Here is a 23,920-nt window from a genome sequence, read left to right as displayed (position 1 = left end):
TTGCTTTTTCATGTATCTTTTCAGTCAGTTTCATTGGGAAGACGCAAGACATTTCTTTATTCAGCCAAGCAAACAAAACCTATTCCCTTCTGCCTTGTAAGAGACCCACATAATTTTTGTTATGATTTAACTGTACTTCTGCAGAGTTCACATATGCAAACTTGCAATAACTTTACAAATATCTATATTAGAATTAAATAGTATCAGCCCAGTTTCCATTATTCGTTTTAAGATATGAAAACACATCCTATTTTTTTTTAATTTAAAGTAGGTTAATGTAGCGTGATTATGTTCTACACACCTCAGAATAATACAAACACATCAAAAAAAAAAAAGCTGGCATTGTTAGAAAACCCTTTAAGGAGGGTACAAAATTAAAAGTTCCAGTCTAATAGTTTGCCATGATTTTAGTCCTAACAGATCATGGTTTAACTACAAGGTTACACTGCAACAGAAGGGAATGCTATACCCTGAACAAAACAATATGAAACTTACCCCTCTGAAATTCCAGCCCTTGGTGGAAGAAAACAAGGAAAAATTATTCTGTTGCTGCTGTTTCGGCCTGCAAGATGAGACAAAGAAAAGTGTTTACATTTTCAGCTGCCATATTTTCTATCTCAGTAACAAAATGACAATAGAGGGAGAAAAGAAAAACACTTCAAGTCCTAAGACACTTCCTTGGTTGTACCTCTGACAGGTTTCTGTCTTCAGTGCAGTTACATGTCTTAATTCAAATTGAGCACTAAGGGACATGGCAGCCTTTCAAGCATTCAGAGATGCTCTGACTTGATGTTTGACAGCAATTTATTCCTCCCACTGATTTTCAGCAGAGACAGCCCTGACCCAAACAGTGTGTGAAGCCGCAATTTCGCCACGTGATGCAAGATGGTGCAGCTGGACTGGAGGGAGACATCTCAGAGCCTTTAATCCTGACAGTGGAGCTACACAAAGCTGTAAAACAGCAAGTTAGCCAGCCTCTTGTGTGACACTAAAAACTAGAAGCTGACTTCTGTTTTTACTCCTTCCAAAAGTCTTTCTCCTACCCTATAATTAACACTGGACAATTATTTCTGAAAAGTAACCATAACATGGCTCACTTCTCTCCTAATGAGTGCTTTTTACCAGCAAGATCCTTAATTAGTTCACAAAGGTAGGCAAACATTGCTGAGATTTTACACATGAAGTCAGATCAAAGCTCGAGCGACCTGCTGAAGCTGACCAGACCAACACATGGTTTGGCAGCAGGACCCAAGTGCTGAGCACGCTGCAACTCCAACCTTGCAATCAGACACGTTACAGAAGCGACCACACATAGGAACAGGAGCACAAAAACTTGGTTAAAAACCAGCAAATTAATGGCTGCTTGTCAAATCTCACCATCCAACAATAACACAACGTTAAAGCACTGAATTAACACAAGTTCTTCCTGCTGCTTATAGCTCCTGAAGGATGCCAACACACCATACCTCAATTTTTTTATTACAATCAGGAGAGCAATAGTTTCCACTGTCTTTTCTTCTGTCTTCTATTTTTTGGTATAAAATATTTGGTGTATGAACATTTTTGTTTTCATGTTCATTAAAACACATCATAGAATTGTGATCACAGTAAATATTTTTAGATGCCGGCATAATGCAAATAACTATAATTATGATAAATAATTTTTGTAACATCAAAGGTTGAGATGTAAATCTCCTTTTGTAACATCAAAGGTTGAGATGTAAATCTCCTTAGTTTTTCACTGTACCAGCCTGCCAACCAGAAAAAAATGTTGATGTTGAAGTGCATTGGCAAAGAGCAGAAGGCAGCATACACAACAGACTTTAGCTGTCCCACTAATAAATCCTCCACTACAGTTTTCCAAGTTAAAATATTTTGAAATTGAATTTCTAACATAAAAGCCTCACTGGAACAGTAAGTGCATTAAAAAAAGAGAAGAATGTGATAAACAAGAGCGAGTTACACAGATTATCAATTGTCCTCATGGTGTTTTGCACCTTTTTATTCACAGTTGATATCACACTGGAAACCAGTCAGATTTTTGAGAAAGCATAGTGAGCTTTCTATAAAGCTGTGCTCCTTAGTAATTTTGGAAAAAATATATGCTTGAACTTACACTTCATCATTTTGATCTTGTATGTTAATGCCATCTGTGCATTTATTTTCCCACTTTGTTAAGAATTGCAGTAATTCTATACTTACTAGGATGAATGTAGGGGAAGAAAAGACATTTCAACTTCAGTTTATGAGAGTTTAGACAATATTTCAAGGGAAATGAATGACTTGATTAAAAATTATCTATCCTCCCAATCATTCTGTAATAAGAACTGAGAACTCTGTAATAAGCAATAAATTTGTCATATCATCCATCTACGCTCAACTAAAGTCCATCCAGTAGAAGAGGATGACTAAGCAATTGTTATCCATCTCTAACTTTGCCATTCACTGACAGCAACACAAAAGACTACACAAAAACAGTCTTTATAAAGAGCAAACACATCAAATTTACATTTTGCAATAGGTATCACAACAGGTATCCTCTTCCCTCTTATCAGTCAAGAGCCTTACCTCATTTTGATGAGAATGAATCTCCCCATCATTCACAATGGCCTGCTAACTCTTCTTGTTAATGCTACTGTGGTGTTATTAAAGGGCCTTAAATGTAGCAGCTTAATCAAACAACACGGTTTTACCAAAAGGAGTTAATTAACAAGTCAGACAAGCATATGGAGGTCACTGTATGCTCCTCCATGACTTGCTGACCCAATCTGGTATCAGGGTACAACAAAATTCTCCACAAAATATTTTTTTTCCACCCCATGTGTGCAGCACTCTTCTAAAATCAGACTGAAGCATTCCCTATTTTCTACTCTATCAGAGGCATTTGAAGTCTGGAACACAGTGAATGTTCCAAGTCTCCTTTCCCATTACAAACAAGCACTTCATACAGCCCATCTCAAAGGTACCAAGGTATTAGAACTGCACAAGAACTATCCCCTCCATTTTCCTGAAAGACTGTTTCAGAAATTTCACTGTTCCCATAACTAGGGATGATCTACATTAAACAGATTTAAAACGTTTACAAACACCATTCTGAACCAACATTTTCCAGCCTAACACACCCCCAAGTGAAGATGAAGTAACATAAACCTTCTGATTCTCAAATGCACCTCAAGTGACAAAATTTAGTTCTACCAAAAGCAAGACCTCATTTACAGTTTTCAGTTTGGTCCTTCACTATCTTAAAGTGATTTTCATCACTTGGTCTTCCCACTGTCAACATCAATGAAAACTGTACTGAAAAAAAAATAAAGCATTGAAGCTTTTTCAAACACATTTTAAATTAATGTTTTGCTCTTTTTTTTTCCTACTAACACATTACTACTGTTACCTCAGATCATTCTGTTTACTGGATAGATTCTTTTTGAAGTGCAACAGGATATAAGATAAATAAGCAGCAGCTTGTGTTATAAAACTATTAAAATACTAAATAGCTATTTGATATTTTAATTGCAAAACTGTCAAAGAATTCTATTTTTGCAACAGCCAATAGATATTACACTTGGATAGGAAGGATAGGTGTCCAATAGTGTATTAGGTGCACCTAGTTTTGTAACAAAATAATTTACAAGACCAATAACAAAAATCATCACTGGCATAAGCAGGTAGCTGATAGAACAAAATAAAACATTAGCTTGAAGAAAAAAAGAGGAGCTATTAATGGACATTAAAAGTGATGAGCAGAACTGACTTTTAGAGGCACGTAAATCTAAAACAAATTTTTCAGATACCATAGGAAGAATTTTTCAAATGTCAAGGGCAAGCCAGAGATGGTTCCTACAACTGAATGCACTGTGATAACACTCTTGAAATGCACCAAATGGGTTATCACAGACTAGATCCTGGTGAGATCACAGAGATTGAGAGGAGGAGTTCCTCCCTAAAATTACTTACAACGAGAGTCTCAGAGCTGCAATTTCTAACATGTGACCTTTCTTACACGTGGATCTCTTTTCATTTAGCTAAAAGGCACCAAAACATTTTCTCCTGGGCACCACAGTGTTAAGAAGCAAAGACTAAAAGGTGAGGATATAAAGGAACTCTGCAGACAGTGGGAGGGATGGGTCACCAAACCCTCCATCTGAGCTTGGCTTGGGCATCACTATGGAAAGTTTACTTTGGGAATAAAACCTGAAACAAAGTCCCTCCACTGGGAGGAAAGTACAAGTGGGGTCTGTCTCTTGGAGAGGCAGCCCTGGAGAAACCAAGCATTGAGCTCACCCCTCTGTGTCAAACTGCTCCTCCTCATCAGCACAAGTTTTAACTGCATATCCTCCATTTCACCTTTCTGCTCCAGCACTGGCAGCATCAGCCAGGAAATGGCAGCTTCACTTCTTAGCAACACAAATATATCTTAGATCCCTTGAAGCATTTACCAGGAATGACTGACTTGCTTACCTGCTAGCTCCCAGTGATCCTACAGTTCAGTAAGAATCATTTAGAATTTTGCCAAACAAAACTTTTATTACAGCAGGAATTTCTGACACTGATAATACCCTCTGTGCTCTGGCACTTGCTTTGACCAAGGTGCTTCTACCACGGTTTTGTAGCCTAGGGAATAAAATGCTTTTGTCCTTAAGATGCACAGGATTTTCTGTTTAGTTTCCATCACACACACACAATGCATATACTATAAAAAGATTTTTACACACTAAATTAACATGCCTCTCAGAATAAATCAGTGGAGCTTTTTTTCTGCAACATTTACTTTGCTGTGGGTTAGTTATATAATGACAATTGGTAGGTAAAGTGTATAAAGGAATCTAAAACCTAAAACACAGACTGAATGTTGAAAAGTTTCTATTACATTTACTAACAAAATGTTTCATCTGCCTTGAAGCATGATAAGTTAAGTGAACAGTTTATGGTAGTTTATATTAAGCTCACACAACTTTTACATCTTCATCTGATCTTCCAGTCTATCTGCAAACAGAATCACTGACTACAAGAGTATTTCTAAGATATGAATATCCAAACTGCATGTTTTGTTTAAAATATTCCACTCCTACATCCGTTCAAAGATAAAAGCTCATTTTTCACATCTACACAACTACTCAGATAATGAAAGGAAAGCTCAAACCACTTGGAGACAAACTGTGCTAACTAAAATTTCTTTTCTATCTGCAGAAATAAAGGTTGTTACTACAGCTGTGAATATTTTACCAATATACTGTTAAATAATAAATAGTACCTACTGCTCAGATTTGGTCTTTCTGATATCATCTGCTCAACCCATCAATATGTACACTACAACATTGGTCAGAAAGCACATTTATTTTAATACATTGGAATAGTTGTGGTACTAAATGCCACACACAAAAAATGTCAAAATGGTTTACCTGGTGAAGCCTGAGATGTGCAAGAACATTTTAGCTTTGAACAGTAGTTTTGAATACAGACTTTCTTAGATATTTAAATAACAGGTAATAATAATGTACCTTTGGTACTGATTTTAAAAGCCGGAAAAAAGCTCATGCTTTGACCTGCTTAATAAAAAACATTGAATCATCCACTTGTAATCTCAAACACTATTTCTCTTTTGTACTAAGCCTGTTCATTTTGGCACCAAACTGAGATCGTGGAAAATTCCATTCATTTTCCAGAAGTGTAAAGCAAATCTAATACAACAGAATTTGGCTCAAAAAATATTTAAGTTTATACAAAGAGTTTACTTGATGGGTTTTTCTTGCTAAAGGCAAAGCAACTCTAAGGCTGGGTGCATGTTTGATTTGCCTGGGCCCCGTCCTGCAGACAGAAGCTCATCACAAATGGGTAACTGGGGGTGGGGAGGCTCATCAGCAGAGCAAGACTGAACACTTTGTGTCTTGAGAGAAACAAAAATACCAAGGAAAAACACAGATGACTGATTTTCAGCTGCTGTGCTGACTTCCTGAATATGAACATAATCTTTTACTGTCCTACTCTCATGAACTGGCATAAATGCATTAAGAAAGAAAAACAGCCCCTGTGAATGTGGCTGCAGAGCCAAAGCAGGTACATGTAGCAGTGAGCTGTCACACACCTACTCTTTTCCCATCCTTTCTGCAGAGCACGTTTATTTACCCTGTGAATCAATGCACCCTACCATAAAGTAGCTCTAACAAAACCCAAAGCAGCTACAAAATGCATTTTTTTCGTTTCTGTATTTGATTCATTTCCTGCAAAAATTAAAAACATCCTTATGAAAGATGAAAAAAAGAAATCTGAAGGCCAACTGAAGAGCTACTTCTCAATCTAAAACTCAGACATTCCACATGATGTAACATTTCACCTTCTGAAGAATAACAAGCTTGATCTAAAGCTTTAAAGAAATAACAAATTATTTCTTCATTTCTAATTATTGCAGGTTGATGCAATAAATGCCATCAATATACAGGACTATAAAAGCATCCCCCTTGATATCCATGAACTCTGGTCACATCTGAGAGAGAAATCCTGGCTCTGGCCAGCAGGAGGACCCAGACTTCTCTGCTGTTACACAAAGGTACAGCTGTTTTCTTTATGTTTCTATTTAAAAAAAAAAAAAAAAAATCAGTTTCATGAATATTATAAAAGGCTGAGATGAGAGACATAATTCACAGCTTTACTTTGACTATGCAGCTTAAAAATATTCCTGTATCGTTTCAATATATTCAGAAGAAAAAACAGCAATAACACTTGTTAATTTTTAGTCATTACCTCAGCGCATTTGTGCATCTCAGAGACACATTAAATTCTTTGCAGGGAGCACAACTGCTCATTCAAAAGAAATGTTTGCTCATTTCCACCCAACAGCCAGGGAGGATCCTCTGGTCCATGGAGAAACAAGATCTGGTGCTAAGGTTAAACTGCTCCCATCACCACAGTGAGAAAAAGCCAAGCCTCGGGGCAAAAGCCTCGCAACACTCATGCTCAAGGAAAGACCAGTCTGCTTCGTTTTCTTTTCAAACTAGACCCTAAAGCTGGGAAATCCACTTAGGTCAGCAAGACCGGATAACTTGCTGGTTAGACAGGAAAAAAAGGTTTCCACACAGAGAAATCAAACAAGGAATTTCTTAGCTGTTCAAAATCCACCCAAATAACATTTTCATCTTTACCATAGAGAACCTACTGACACTGTCAAAACCATTCAAATGCCACATGATATTCTTGATAAAGGAAATGGGTGTGTTCTGAAAGCCCTTTCTGTTTGGATGTATCTCATCTGGCTCTTTCTGAAGGTAAACTTGAGTTCCTGAGGAGCTGTGATTCACTAACAGGCATTCAGAGAGACCAGAAGCACTGAACAGAGGGCAACAGTATTTAAAACAAGTAACACCTGGAGGCAAGTCAATCCTATACACTATTTTAAAACTTTGGTACTGCTGGTTCCTCATCCTTCATTTGCAAATTCATCTTTTTTCTGCATTACAGCTTGCATTTCACCCGAAAGGGCAAAAATTGTGGGTTTGTAACTAAAACGTTGCACAGGATCATTATAGTCAATTTCGAGACTTTTCTGTATTGAAAAGTAAAACACTCCTACACACCTTTTCAGGAGAGCTGCGTGATACTTTCACACCTTGCTCTCAAGGATATGGCACTAAGCCAGTCAGACAAGGAAAGAAATCTGTTTTTATTAAATGTGATCAGTTAAAGAGGACTAACTTTCAGCATAATGGTTCACTGAGCGAGACTGTTCTTGCTTGAAAGGTTTCACACCGAGTGACAAGAACCACTCCTGCAATCTCTATGCAGACAGACCAGAACATCTTATGTTGAGATTGTAACAGGCCTGTCACCACCAGAGCTAACAAACTAAACTTCTCCAGTGGATGCAGCCATGCCCATGACTTATTTTCAGTATTCAGTAACTACTTCTCTTAAAAAGTTAAATCATACCACAATTTTCTGTCTCCATTAGTTCTGCCTTCCAGAATGCCTAAAGGATTGGAGGCTGTCATGGCAAATTCCACTTAGCTACTTTGTCACATACAGGTCAATAACTTGGACATAAATATCTCACCAAAGATTAAATGCTGCAGCATTCTGGGGCCCTGCTCAGAATACAAGCAAGTATTTTATGATGGCATAACTACAACATGGACAACAGAAATTCTCCCACACATTGTCAGTTAAGTAAAGCACAGAATATTAAAAAGTGGGGGGAAGTCAGAAATTCATAGAATAGTACAGTCATTAAGGCTGAAAAATACCCCCAAGATCATTAAGTCCAACCTTTCACTGACCATCACCACGTCACTCAAACCACAGCACTCACTGTCACATCCAGTTGTTTCCTGAGCTCCTGCTCAGGGATGGTGACTCCACCTCATCCCTGGGCAGCCATTCCAATGCCTGACCACCCTTTCAGTGAAGAAATCCTTCCTGATATCTAATCTGAACCTCCCTTGATACAGCTTGAGGTCATTTCCTCTTGTCCTCATCACGTTATCAATAACAAAACTTTTAATGGCATGTTGCAATATTTATATCAAGCCTGAGGGATAAAGCTTCAACTTTTTCAACATTTTGCCATTTCTAGATATTTGACTTACAATTTTTTTTCTTTTAATCCCAAATCACAATACTTTATCTTTTTCCTTTGAGTGTTGTTTTAAAGACAAGCATCCAACAAAACCTGGGAGAGAACACCTATGATCTATTAGATTACCAAGACCAGTAAGTACAATAAATGCAACAAAATATTTAAGAGACAGCTGAAACATCTGTAATGCATGTGATATCAGCATGTGATATTTAGATACAAGTCATCAAGATCAAACTATGTAGCTTTTAGACTTACAAAGACATTTTTTGCTTAGAAGACTTTCACCTGCATTACTAGCAGATTGTACACCACAGGGGCCCAAATAAATAGTGATTTCACCTCCATTTCATCACATTTCCATCTGCACAATAATTCCTATTAAGTTGCATAAATAACTCTAAGAGCAACTATCAGCCCCCAGGGCTTAGAAAACTGCTTTCTGCTCATATTTAACAAAGCACTCTTCATTTATATTCAGCTTTAACATATTTTTGTCGATCTCAAAAATAATTACCAGAATCTTGCAAATATTTACTAGTTTAGTTTCCCTTTTTCTATACATAAAAATCATTAGAACTTGTCTTTGTGGCCACAAATCCCCAGAGTACCAAAAGTATTTTGGGTTACTCCATGACAGTGAATCTACCAAATCAAGCCCTGAAATGCTTTCAAGTTTCAAAGTTTATTCATATCATAAACACCAGACTGGCTCCCCCTTTGTTCCAAATGAAAGTGAAATAAATATGAGCAAGGCAATTGTATGCACAAAGGCCAATTTACAAGTACAAGGAGAGCTAGATGCAACCACAAACAGTTTGAGGATATTTTATTTAACACTGAAAAAAATTATTTCTGAAAAAAGAAGAAGAGTTTTTGAAGGAAATTTATAAATAGACACTGAAGTCAACAAATACTGACCTCTGCCACGTGACTTGTGTGATCCTGACCTTTGTGGCACAGTGAGGTCAGAAGGCTACTGAGACAGTATTTATTAACAGTATTTGTCACATGTAAATGATTTACACAATTCTTCAAGATAGAACCAAGTTATAGTTCCTGAGCAGATTTTATGCTACAAATTTGGCTGAAGAAGTTTCTCTACAACACAGAACATTTGAAGCCAGTGACAAATTTGACACCTAACATTTCTAACACTTTTCATTGGTCTTTGGGATGATACTTCAGCAATACATTGAAAAGGTGTTTCTACTCTGAAACCAGACACACCTGTCAGCATATGTGGGGCTTTATGCAAGAGAATTACTTCCTATAAAGTAAGCAACCCCCCCATACTTTCACTGAAGGGACATTTAACATGAGATGCAAAAGCAAAATTTTTTCAGATAGTTATTATTCACAGCTGGGTTCCTGTAGGAACATTTTCTGCATCACTGTTGCCATAGTAATTACTATAGAAACCCTGAATGCAATGGACTCAAACCTGTGGTACCATTAAAGGTCTATTCAAAATATCCACTCAGGACAGAAAATGTTCACTTATGTCTACTTTTGTCAGCAACAAGTTAGGTTTTCTACTCTCTTCAATATAAATACACTAACTACATTAATTTCAGCCCAAGACCATTTTACAAGAACATACAGGAAACCTTGTTAAAATAATTTTCTTACGAGTACAGAATCCTGTATTTTAAAATAACATTATACCAATGATGGCTTTTAAATTGTTTATGTTTTGTCCCAGGTCAAAGAACATTCCTTTAAAAGTATCAGTAGGAGATATCTGGAGCTAATTTTTTCCAAAATGCATATAAAAGTATATATAAAAAAATATAATTTATTTCTATGGATACAGACACTCCTGTGCTTTTTCCTTTCCTTCTTGATTACAATCCCTGCAAAACCAGGCATTAACACATGAAGTGAGGCACAAAATGGGATTTTGTTGTAAAGCAGAACAGTGATGAGCCACCAGTGGAAGAAATTAGTAGCATTTGCACATCTGCACACAGAGCTTTGGTCTTTATTTCCATCATGTTCTGGGTTTTGTTAGGTTGGTTTTTTTTAGACACTCTCTGCTGTTATGTTTCCACTGAAACTTTTAATGCCATGCCTTTAAAATAGAGCACAATTATCTTTGTTTTCACTCTTGCTGATAGCTAATGTATTTGGGTTTCAACAAGGTACATTAGAGACACACAGTGAAACATTTAGTTATAAAAACTAAAAATCTCCCCAGTCACAAACACAAAAGAACAGCCTTTTTCAGTCTCTACACAGAAAGTACTGGAAGACCAGGACAATATTCCCAAGTTACTACAGCAGCTGAAGTAAGAGTCGAACCACAAGGGAAGAAATTAAACAGACGTTGATTTGATCGATGATGATGCAAAAGTATTTAACATTTCCTTTGTGGTCATGGATACCAGAACTGCTGTTGGTAGCCTAAGTGAGTGATCCTCCTCCTTTTGAATACATGAAGTATGTTTCTCAAGCCAAGATGTTGGATTTTTGCCAATCACACTATATCACTTGATTAATGAAACAATATCTGTGCTTTCAGGACAGCATTGTTTATTTCCAAATACATCAAAAACAATGTTTTATGAACAACTGATGTGAAAAGAGTTCACTTCAGCTGAACTCTCACCGCCTCCAACTGAAGTGGGGGTCACACATCAAGGATTTCAGGCTGCCGCAGGATGCACTGAGAATGTTATCTAAGAGCCCTCCAGGCAGATCTCCTAACCCTGACAACTTCAAACCCAGAAAGGAGAGATACACAGCAGATTTGATGTGCCAATCACTAGGGAGAAGTGGCACAGTAATGAAGAACAAGTTTGCAATTCTGATGCTACACTATGGGCTCTTTGTTCAGGGTAAAGATTGAAGATAAAAGCTGCTTTCTTACTTCCAAGAGACCGAGGTGGCACCAGAATGAGGTAAAACAGCACTCGCATGGCACGGGGTGAGATGTGAGCCCATGGCCACAGCCAGAGCTGAAGATGTCAGGTTTGGCACTGAGAACAGAGGGTGACAGCAGAACCCCACCTCCTCCCACAGGCTGACTGGGCTGGGGCAGCTGAGGAAGGTCCTTCCAGCAGCAGTCCCAGGTTGTGTCCCCACCTCTGTGAGCCCCTGCCATGCCAGGACAGGGCTCAGCTCAGGCAGCGCCCGTGCTGCTGCCCTCAGCAAGGACAGGAACGGCCACGCTCTGCGAGGACCTCCCTCGCCAGGCCAGCCCTGAGCAGCATCTCTCACCCCAGCCACACATTTCACACACTTCTGCTAAACCGGAGCTCGTGTGCTCTGGCAGGTTTTATATCTTCTAAAAAACGAAGCCAGGCAATGAGTTCAAAACTCGCTGGCAAGACGAAGAGCAGAGCCACATGTCATTTCCTGAGGAAACCAGGCTCTCTTCAAACCACACACAGGCACCTTCTTTCTGCAAGTCTGACTTGCTGAGGTGCCTCAAAAAGCAAAGAAAATGGTTTCAGAACTCTGAGCTGCCATGTCCCTTAGTGTCCTACTGAGGAAGATAAAAGTTACTTGTTTGGATCTTTAAACTCAAAATGTGCCATAACTTTCATTCTTCAAGTAAATCTATGGAATAGGGGGAAAAGCTTGTTCTTTAAACTGGCATAATGAATCAACCACTATGCTTGGGGAGAAATGAAATTGCTTTTTGTCCAAATTTGTAAAATTGTGTGGCTTTTCTCAAGAGAAATATATTTTAAATTACTAGCAAGTGAAAAATATTAAATATTAACCACAAAGAGAAACATTAACACTGTGTCTGATATGTAAACAAAGAGCTTCAAGGTGATCGCTAAACTCAACTGCACTGTGAAAAAAGATGCAGAGAAGAAGCATTACAGTATTTTTACATTATCTTTAATGGAAACCAGATCAAAGCAGTTACACCTTTGCTTTAGTGGAATATAAACAGAGCTGCAGTACACTTGTAATGGAGTTCTACTGTGAGCAAAAGCCTCAGTTAACAAAAGAAATTGCTCTATAGTGCATTTGAGATGTAACTGATTGCTAAAAGGCTATTAAAGCATTAAATTACCATAGCAGACATTTATTGTAAGCATGCTCTGGTATCAGGAGTGTCAATCTTTGCACACCAATTACAAAGCCTAATAGACAATTAACACATAATAAAAGTGGGTGTAACTACGTTTTTACAACAGCTTCACACAAAAACCTGTTCTAACAGAAATCTCAAAACATGTACAAAGTACTGTGTAAAGAACCTGAAATTTTAGATATTTCACTTACAAACAAATACAGGCAATTGAATAACTCAGCTTGTTTTCCTACACAAGTTGGCACTGTAAACAAAAGAAATTCACGTGCTTTGTTAAAATCTCCTCTTGGCTAAGTCTGTAACAAAGCAAGACAGCCGGCATCCGTACTGATCCCAAACCTTGCTCTGCAGCACCACAGGGTTGTTTACCTGAGCAAGTTCTAAACTGCCGGGTTAGGCTGAGAAAACAGCTCCGCAATCTCTCCGGGGAAGCACAGCTTGTTGCTTCACAAGGCTACAAACTATCCTCATCTATTCACCTACCGATGCAAAATCCTAAATCAACGGTGACCTGATGATGGATTAGACAGCTTTGGAGACTACCAATACCTTGGAAAGAGAATCACAGATTCCCGACTGGACAAAAAATAGTATTTTAATCACCAATTAAAACAGTTTGACTTGAAATTGGCAAGGAAATAATACTCAGGAACTTTGATGAGATTTAACACAAGACCATTTCCCTATAAATAAGGACACCAGAGATTCAGAATCCAAAACAAGTTTTTGCCAGTTCTCAAGTCTTTGGTCAATGTTCCTACCTGCCCTTTGTGACAATCACGTGTTTCTGTAGGTAGAAGTCAGCTGCTAAAGGCCTGAGGCAGGAGCATGGTAAGAGAAAATTGTGATCCCATCCTACCTTTATGAGAAAAACAAACAGCTGAACATTCATGGCCTCTGTTCCTCAGGGAGACAGGGACAGCTGCTTCAGTTACATGAAATTACACATTAGTAGAGGAACATAAGAAATCACAATTTTGTTTATGACTACAAAATTAGAATATACAATTTTTCCAAACTAAGTGTACAGAGTCAGGGGACATCTCACAGCTCTCTTCTTGCTAAAGAAACCTGCTCAACCTGACAGGAGAAAGCTCTGCAAAGCACACCTACAGACCTGAAGGACACTGCTGGTTAGAAAAGTCCAGCCCTACCCATACAGCACACACACACTCTATGAGCAAAACCAGACACATACAACCTTCAGAGAGGAAATACAGAAATGGTTCTGGTGCTAAAGAATTCACCTTTTCAATGCTTTGATACACTAAAAAACTACCAAAAAACCAAGTATTGTAATTGTAATAAGTCCTAAAAAACAAAAGACAAACAGTAGGTGGAAGAAGCTTGGCTAGAGTTTAAATGGAATTCAAACATGACATATTTCCCAAAGGAAACAGCCCGAGGAGGGCCGGTGCCATGGCCAGGAGCGCCCTCGGGGGACACAGCCCGGGACTCGCACGGCCCAGCACTGCTCCCCTGCTCCAGCACACCCAGAATGAAGAGATTTATTCCCATTTTGCTATTTCAGGAATAATAAACCAGCAGATTATCAAATAAATTTCAATGGTTAATGATAAACTAATTTAACCCTCTAATCCTATTTTTTTTCTCCACTTTCTTCTTCATTTGTATGGAGATTGGTGGATATTTCCCACAATTTTCTGTTTTGTTATCGGCGCCCCTATGTCAACACAGCACAGAGGAAGAAGATGAAAGAGCTCTTTGGGTCAGTTGCTAATTTAGATAAAGGAGGATGTCCGGGGGAAGGAAAAAATCTCCAAACTTAGAAAATCTGATGGATGGGACAGAGAAGGTGCTATATACCAGGGCAGATACAATGAAAGCATAAAAACACCTTCCCTGTCGGCACTGTGCTACAAATCCCTTACTGATCTGCAGCTGACTCAGCGTGACCCCTCCCTGCATTGAGAACAGCAGATCTGAGAGGGAGGGAAACGTGCTGAAGCGTGCCCAGGTACAACCTGCCACATCTAGCTCTGTGTAGTAATAAATAATGGATTATAAAGTGTCAGATGTGAATGTACCTAAAGAAATAGCAAAGACACATCAGTTTTTTAAAAATTGAGTGTAACTCGTCTTTTTTTAATTTATCTAGTCACAAACACATATAGCTTTCAAAACAGAGCCATGTTTATCTTACTGTTCTGTACAGAGTGGGGTTGGGGAGACCCCAAGAGAGAAAAACTGAGAGCTCCTCCTTTCTGGTGCAGTTTGCATCAATTAATGAATCTTTGAAACAAAATCTTCTCTACATTCAGAAACACAGTATTAATTGAATTCACTGTTTTAAAAACAACTATAGAATCCATCTTTTAAAATTAAGACATAACTAACCAGACAGCTCATAAAACACAGTCAGCTCTTGGCCTTGACCACTGAGTACAAAGCCTGACAGAAGATGTCAACAAACCACCTCTATTCCTGCCAACAGGTTAGGTTCATTTTTAATTTATGCTTCTTTTAATAATTAAGTTCAAAGTCAGGAAAGAAAAACATGACTTCTTCATATTAACCAACACAAGAGGATATTCTGAAATATTTGCAGGTAGTTTTTTGTCACATATTTTTAGTGAGTTTCTGTTCATAACGACCCTAATACTCCTATTCATACAGGTTTTCTCTTTCCACATCAAAAGAAATGAGGCTGCTGAAGAATTTCCTTGTGTAGTTTTAAGGCAATGGAATGACAACCTAATACAGAAAAGCTGTCTTTTGTATTCCACAGATTTGCAGGTGACCAAATATTTTCAGCTTGAAAGATATATATTCAAATCATTGTCTCTTACAACACTTAGCTATTGCTATTTTCAGGGCCCCACAGGAAAACCCAGTTAATTTAACAAGTTCACCTCCAGCCTACCTTCCCCCATGAAGGAAAGATCAAATTACAAATCACCCTTTGTTTCTGATCTTCTGTTTGCAAATACTGCAATGTGTAAATATTCCCAAAGAAATACCTTTGTGTTCCTTAAAAACTTTATCACCAGCTCCCTCTACAGACATAGAATTAACTAAACACATGTAAGAACTACTTTTTTGGGGGGGGAAGGGAGGCAAGGAGAAGTGTCTTCCTATCAGTATTAGAGTATTAGCTAGAAACTCAACTGTAATAGATGCTGAACAAGTGTATAAAATAAAACAGACTGTTTATAGGAACAGATTCTGGAGTCAGTGAAAAGGAATCATGACCAAGGAGAAGAACCTTTAGAAAGAGAAGCAGGGTAAGCACACAGGAAACAGATGGTTACCAGTGGTAGATCACTGGGTTTGGGGTTTTTTTTACATTAAAAAAAAAAAGCTGCAGTTCATATACACACATGCACCCACAGAGAGGATCAAGATGTTTCAAAGAGATTAGCAGAAACTCACACTCAGCATCTCCTGCTCTGCCAGCGAGGATCTGCACAAGAAGGATGGAGTTGGTCAGGGCAGCTGTTCCAAGGTGGCCCCAGGGACACTGCACAGGCAGGAGGCCGTGCCCAGGGCACAGGGGGCCTGAGGGGGCCGGTGGCTGCATGGGGACAGGCACAGGTCAGTGATGGTGAGCAACCCCCTGTGCATGGCTTGTTTGTCCGTGCCTTCTACTGCAGTCACTGCTAGTGCTGGGAAAAGCTGGGATTGTAACAAATAGCTTTGAGTCTTGTGAATTCCTGTAGTGCTAGCTAAAGCAGGACAGTGCTGAGTCCTGAATAAATGTGTGCAAGTGGTTCCTGCAGCCTTAAAGACCGTGGGCCTGAGCAATGCTGATAAGAAGCTGCATCTCAGCCAGACCACGCTGGGGTGCACTCAAAGAAAAGGTACTTTTCTTTTTTGGAGGCCTCTGACCAATATAGGATGATCTGAGGAATAGAATATTCCCCAAATGACCACCAAAGACCCTCTGATGCCTACTCTGATGTACATAAGCTCCAAGAAGTTATTTGAATATGCAAAAGAATTCGTGTGAGTGTTTAGCATGTACATATGAGCCTTGGGAAATGTAATGAATATGTAAAAGCTATAGAGATTTAAACCAGTGTTCTAGCTAGTGGGTTAGGCAGAAATATCCCCCTCACCTAAAATCTGGCACCTAAAATAAAAGTGATGCCTCTTCCTAATACTGAAATTACAGTGCTAGAGCATTTTATTTCTGATTTTTGGTGACACTATCATTGTCATTAGCAAGGGGTTAAGCCATGACAACTTTGAAGGAGGGAAGGCAGTGTTTTCCTTTACTTGGCTTGTTAACATGTTTCATATTTTTCAACAAGAAATTTTGATTATTTCTGCAACTTTTGTGGGTTTTTTTTTCAGAAGATAACAGAGAAGGAAAAGAAAATACATCAAGATGATGCTGCATATCTGAATGAGAAAATGAGACTCTATAGCATGAATAAGAACTAAGACAGATGACAAATTTCATCCTTGTTCTAAACTATACAAACTCATTTACTTCATATTTGCAAGACAGCACTGAAGGAGATGTTTTCATCTTCTACAATCATAATTTCAATTTACAAATGACCAAAACCTGAGTTAGGGATGGTGGGGCCTCCTTCCATAGCGTATTAGTTACTAACATTGGTGATCCAAGCCTGTGTTATTTATCACCCTGATAGCAGGCACTCTCTAATACATGGAGGGAGGAATGGGGAAGGGAAAACAAAAGGAAGTTTAAAAAATTTCACATACCAAAATGTGAAAGCCTGGTTCCTTATTAAAAGCTACACAGATTCACCTTCTCAGTACCAGTGATTCCTGTTCCAGCCAAGTGAGCTATTCACACAGTCCAAAGTGACATTTTCTATTAAACTTAGTTTTTTAGATTTCACCAGGATAGCCCATAAGGAAGAATACAACAAGATACTTTTAAAAAAACAGATGGACTGACAGATTTTTACATTCCTTTCCTACATCAAAGTAAAAGGTACAGTTTTAAAACATTCTGCAGCTCTTTAATAAAGAAATGTATTTCACTCCCTCTACACACTCCCTCTGAGCACTCAGTTTATTTGTCAGAGTACAAAAGCCTTGTCATCAGCCATGCACAAACACACATTCATAAACAAAATACCATTGAAGGCAGCCGAAAGATGTCATTACCTTTTACTTGGATAAAAATTTCTTGACATTCAACTGGAACCAATCAGCTATTTCAGAAATGTTTGCTGTAACTCCCTCCCTCAGCTAACAGCTATAATAAAGAGACATGTCACATTAAAAAAGCAGATAGGACCCAACAGTCATAACCAAGTATTCAGCAAATGTTTTAAGAGACACACAATCAACAAAAATTGTTTGCAGTATGACCTAGAGACAATGCAATCACATGTACAAGATGCAGGTTATAGCTTTATCCAGAAATCTAGTGAGTGATGATCTCTCACCAAAATAAAAACAACCTGCAAAAACCCACCAAGCAATAGCCTTCACTTAGTAAGGTGTTTTTTGAACAAGCAATTTCGAACAACCTCGGCTGCTATGTCCTTATGTGATCCCAGAAAAAAGCCAAGGGCGGGTGGGAAGGGGGAAGGAGAGCAGCCAGAGAGGAGAGGGCACAGCCCCTCATCCGAACCACGGCTGCCACCTCGTGGGCCGGGAGCAGCCCCAGCGCTTTTCTTTCTCAAGGCAAAATCAAGAGGTTTTTGATCCCATCCAGGATGAGGAAATGCAATCCATACTTAGTTTTGCAAGACATAATGATTGAACATATGTTTAAACTTGTATTTGCCTCTAGGGCATATTTTCTTCAGCTACAAAGCCCATTTCATGTACGCATGAGGCAAAGTCAGCAGCTGGTGAGTGCACTTACTTTAACCATTTCATCACACTCTCACCTCTCACTGTTTATGGGTGTGCTGCAGAGCCTCATGAGTCACCTTGTCCTGGATCTTCATCCACTTCCTTTAAGGGACTGCTCTCGGGCTGCAAGGCCCAATGCAAGTGATTCCCTTGTAACAATTTTCAATTCTACTACTCCTTTTATGGGCAGTGAATCACTTTAAATAAACTGGGAAAGTTAGGTAAGATGGAAGTGATTTTACATACATACAGTAAATATTTATCTGCTTTATTAAAAGTGGTTGGGGATGATTGTTATGGTATGCTAACTGTCCTGAATATTTTATGGCTTTCCAAGAAAAGCATTTTCTCACTTTTTAATAAGACATACTAGAAAGCAACTAATTCAAGGCCTCTTGCAGATAAAACTAATTTTACCCAGCTATCTAAAATGTTAATCTGTAATTTATGGGGCTTCCTTTTTGCACACACTGTAACCTTGTATTCCCTGAACATGCATGTGCCTTTTGTAATCAAACATCTGCAGTTAAACCACACTTGACTGGAGCCAGTTTAATTCAGTCCTTCAGGATGACTCATTTCTACTGATTAAACAAGGACATAAGAGAAACAGGGAAAGTTGTGAAACTTGTTTCTCTTCTTACTGTAATTCCAGACACATAATTCTTCCTTCATCAACTGGCAGCTGGCAAAAGCTGCAACAGAGCCATGATGATTTATTGTCACGAAATCTGACTTCCCACACAAGCTACGAGTCAGCCTGTGCACTTGTCTGCCTGAGGTACAGAAGGCAGCAATTCAGCTGCTCCCTCCTGATCCTCACTGAGGAAGAAGGCTGTGTGATTAAAGCCACAGGCATTAAGGTAAGATCTATGTGCTATCTGCATTGTTCCTTATTAAGTGAAGATGCAGATTTTCAGCTGCTCACCATTGCTTTCCTTCTTGCTTTTACTCAGTCATGGGGATGTCAGTTCAAATATTGTTTTCATCTCAGTTGACTCTGTTATTTCTTTTTCATTATTGACCAGATGAACTTATTAAAAAAGCACTTCAAATACAGGTTGTACAATACTCCAGAATAATTACTTTTTCTATACCAAAGACTTCCCAGACATCTGCACACTTAGATATGACAGTAAGCTGCTCTTTTTCAATGTATGCAATGATGGAGCTGGGTTTAAAGTTGGTTTATGCAATACCTAAATTCAGTATCTAAGTATGTCTTCCTTCTCACTCTATGGACTGGAGTTTCAATAGCTTCCCCTCCCCACAGTCACCAGTCTCAGATTAGAAAAGAAAGCTGAAACAAAAACAGCCTGTTACAGCATATAAAACAAAAATGAAAAGATGTTACAAATTTTCTATCCTCAAACTCAGTTTAACCCAAGTCATAAGTACAGAGGCAGAACACACTAGAGTCCACATCTAACAGTGCTTGTTTGGTTATTTCTAAGATTTATTTACTCATAACATGAACAGTTTTCAGAGAAATTTTGTCTAAAAGTGATTAAAACTCTGTTATAGAAATAGCAGAACACCGCATACTTCATAAGGAACATGGCAGAGTATTTGGAGACAGAAATAGAAAGAAAAGGCACCAAAACTGTCATGAGACATCCAGGACCCAAATTTCAATTATTAGTTTTAAAAGGATTAAATACTCCCTGACTAAATCCTAAGTAACATCATGAAGGAGTGACTAGCAAGATTTCATCCAGCCTAGAGGAAGCATGTTATAAAATCCACACACAATAACACCTGGAAAATTTCCAATTCTCCTGCACATTTGTTTTGAAAAACAATGTGCCAGCCAGCTACTTTCACAGAAAGCCTGGATGAATTGACACAGTTCCCACTTGCTCCCTAATCTTCAGCTCCTTTCTCGCAATTTTCAACATGAAAACACTGAGAATCTGCCAAATCAGGAGCTTCTACAACCTCAAGGCTCTCAAGCTGCTCTCTTGCACACCAGCTCAGACAGCTGATATTGTTGATGTTATGACCATCCACCAAGTTCCTTCACCTTCCTGCTTATCAAGAGCAGCTTAATTTGGTTTGCACATGAACTGTGCCACAATACCCTGCAGTTATCAGACACTCACAGCAGTCACACTTCTGCTGCTACCGGCATTCTTCTGCTGCTGTAATCTTGTTTATGTATGTTGGGAGGGAAAAAAAGCAACACAGCGAAGTGAAGCATTGCAAGTTTGGGAATCCAATTCTTTTTTCATCAGGTAGATGCACCAAACTATGCAGATGCAAAGCACTGATAAAGCAGAATGGCAGCCTTGGTAAATGGCTGTACAAGGTAACTGGGGTTCAGCCAATTATTTACTCTCCCCTCTGTTTCTAGGGGGCCTTATGCAACATCAAAGTCTTTTATATGCATCCTAAGTGATGTTTAAATGCTAGATAAGGTCTTGCTCAGAGCTTTTCTCTGTGAATGCTTTTGACTTAATTGAATATATTACCCTGCCACTGTACACTTTTGACAATAGACATTTCTAATCTTCCTATGACTAACACCAGTCCTTACCAAGACTCATATTTTCACGAAAATAAACCCAGAACCATCAGAATGTAAATAAGTTCCAAGAATCAGACAATGAATAAACAGCAATAAAAGAACAATGCAGCAAGGCAGTGCACCATTGCACTTTATTAGGCTGAGAAAAATAATGTTCATTCAACTGTAGCATTCACAGAAGCCCAGAATAAAAACTAGTATTTTAGAAACCTAACCAGACATGCACCACACTGCTATTGATAAGGAGGCCCAGGGAGGACTTTATCTCCAGGTTAAACTATCTCAATTCCCTCAGCTGCTGCTCATCACACTTGTGCTACAGCCCCTTCGCAGCTCCCTTGCCCTTCTCTGGACACACTCCAGCCCCTCAATGTCTTTGTGTAGTGAGGGGCCCAAAACTGATCCCAGGATTTGAGCTGTGGCCTCAGCAGTGCCCAGTACAGGGGGACAATCACTGCCCTGGTCCTGCTGGCCACACTGTCACTGATACTGCCAGGATGCCACTGGCCTTCTTGGCCACCTGGGCGCACCTGGGCTCATGCTCAGCTGTGCCAACCAACATCCCCAGCTCTTTTCCTGCCAGGCACTCTGGCCCCAGCCAGAGAATTTCCTTTCCAGTCACTCTGCCCCCAGCTGGAGATGCAGGGGGCTGTTGTGATCCAAGTGCAGGATCCATCTTTACCTTGCTGAACCTCACACCACTGGCCTTGGCCCATGGACCCAGCCTGCCCAGATCCCTCTGCAGAGCCCTGCTACCCTCCAGCAGATCAACACTCCCACCTAACTTGGAGTCAACTACAAATGTACTGAGGGTGCCCTCCATCCCCTCATGGAGATCACTGATAAAGACATTAACCAGAACTGTCGCCAGCTCAATACCACAAGCAGGATATAAAAATCAGCAAAAGACATCAAATGAAAAAAGTATTTGTGTCAATTTCCCACCCCTCAGTAGATTTCAGTAGATTTGTTTGTCAGGAGGGAAGCCCACAGTTCTTCTTCATCCTGCCCTTTTATTCAAAGACTTTGTTGAGAATGTTCCAGAAGAAATGCTTAAAAGAAACTACTTTAAGGTATTATTATGCTGTTAGTTTAATATTACACTAAAACCAAAGCAAAACAAAAACAAAGAGATTATTTGATTTCCTGACAGCATGCAACAGGAAACAGAACATTGATTTGCTAATATTTCTTCAGCTTTTCAAGAGTATTCCTCAGACAACAAAAAACAACATAAGGTAGGATTTTGTTCATATGGGTGTCATGCTTCCTGTCATGAATTTACTGGTTGTTTGCCACATGGTAAATAAATAATGCAAAAAATCCCTAGCAAACAACAGCAAGTAAAAACCAGCAGGCTCTCAAGAAAAGGCTTATTAACCCAGGTGGAATAGTCTCAAAGCCTTTTCAACACCCTGTTCCCTTCATGGAAACAAAGCAGGCACTAGAAATTGTATGGTCTGTGGCAATTTTCACCAAAAAATTGTTATGAAGTGTAAGGATTTCTCCATGTCTACCCTTTAACATTGCAATTGCTTTTTTCCTCTAGCACAGAGTAAATTTTTCTCTATACACAAAGTAGTAACTATTGGCTTTGTAAGGTCTCCCAGGGCAGGAATCTCAGGAGCCTCAGAGCTCTGCAGGTCCTGGTACCAGCATGGCCCAGCACCCCAGCAGCAGGGGGAGATTAAAACATTTGCCATATGTGAGAGATTCCCTGAGCACAACTGCTGCACTGCTGAAATGAGCAGGAGTTTTTCCACAGCCCATCCCCCATGACACCCTGTATCATGTCATCTGCTAAAACCTCAAAAGCAAAATAAAAAAATTCCCTTTTTCCTTCTCTGTTGTTGAATAATGCAGACTTAATGTATCAGTTAAAACAAATAATTATTTTACCTAATTTTCAAACTACATCTTCCAATATTGCTGCCTACTAACCTCTTAAAAAATTAGAAGCAATGCTTACCAAATTTTTTCTTGTTCCATTCCTCCTCTGGCACACTGGTTTATTACAGCAGGGCTACTCATGGTAAGACCTGAGCTTTCAGAACTCATTTTTTTTCTACAAAAGAACAATAACAAGAAAAAAATGCTATTTAAGTAAAGACTGTGGTTGCTAATTAAGTAGAAAATGGAAACTTTAAGAAAACCAAATACAGTATGTTTTACTCATTTAAGAAAATGTCCTACATCAATGTCATTAATTGGATGAATACACTGAGAAGGATTTGGCAGTTTTATGGACTTGCTAGTTATGCCAAATCCAACACTGATTGTCTTCTGTTTACTTTTCTGAACACAGGCCAAGAGAGTTGATGTCAGCAAGGCTGTGAGCAGGGCTGTGCACCATGGCAGCTCTGCTAATTCAGAGCAGCAGCACAGCCAGCACTGCTGGGGAATGATCCACACACACAACCTGGGGACAAAACTTCCATTCCTAACACAAAGATTTACAGAAGCTTTTCAGCATATTTTAATAACTTCAGATCATACTTTGCCCCTTTGCAGAAAATAACCATTCATGGCTGAAGTCCTTCCCTAAAACAGCACAGACACATTCCAGTTGCAATAGCAATTCCCAAGTTACACCACCTACAAAAGGTCTCTATGGTCAAATAAGTTTTCAGTAAATGACTTGCATGGCAAGAACAAACAAAGACTACATAATGCAAGTTAATTCCACCATGAAACAGTAATCATTTTTAGTAACAGGATCCACAATGTCAATCTGAAACTTGTGAGTCCTATAGCTTCCTACCCACTCCCACTTTCTTTTAAGGAAGGGAGGATATTTTTAGCTATCAGTCATCCTATTCAGCTGGATTTGACACCTAGTTTGTATCATGACCAGCACAAGACCTAGCTGATTAACAGAAACCAAGCTCAACTGTATATGAAATAAAACCTACTAGTATATAACCAGAAAATAATCTGTGCTTGGCAAGATAACAATCCCTTACTTTTT

At 39.0% G+C, this 23,920-nt stretch overlaps 1 protein-coding gene across 2 annotated transcripts in view; it reads right to left on the bottom strand.

Annotated features, from left to right (window-relative positions):
- ARHGEF3 (Rho guanine nucleotide exchange factor 3) overlaps nt 1-23,920 on the bottom strand; it is a 112,930-nt gene that overhangs the window by 74,112 nt on the left and 14,898 nt on the right. For both annotated transcript variants that reach the window (XM_059480106.1, XM_059480105.1), the window contains exons 2-3: nt 22,922-23,017; nt 496-562 (exon numbers count right to left, since the gene is read on the bottom strand). In XM_059480106.1, coding sequence (XP_059336089.1) covers nt 496-562; nt 22,922-23,010 — 156 coding nt within the window. In that variant the 5' untranslated portion in view covers nt 23,011-23,017. The remainder of the gene's footprint in view (nt 1-495; nt 563-22,921; nt 23,018-23,920) is intronic.

Source organism: Ammospiza nelsoni, chromosome 11 (genome assembly GCF_027579445.1).
Source record: "Ammospiza nelsoni isolate bAmmNel1 chromosome 11, bAmmNel1.pri, whole genome shotgun sequence".
Lineage (NCBI taxonomy): Eukaryota > Metazoa > Chordata > Aves > Passeriformes > Passerellidae > Ammospiza > Ammospiza nelsoni.
This window is presented reverse-complemented; position numbering and strand designations above follow the sequence as displayed.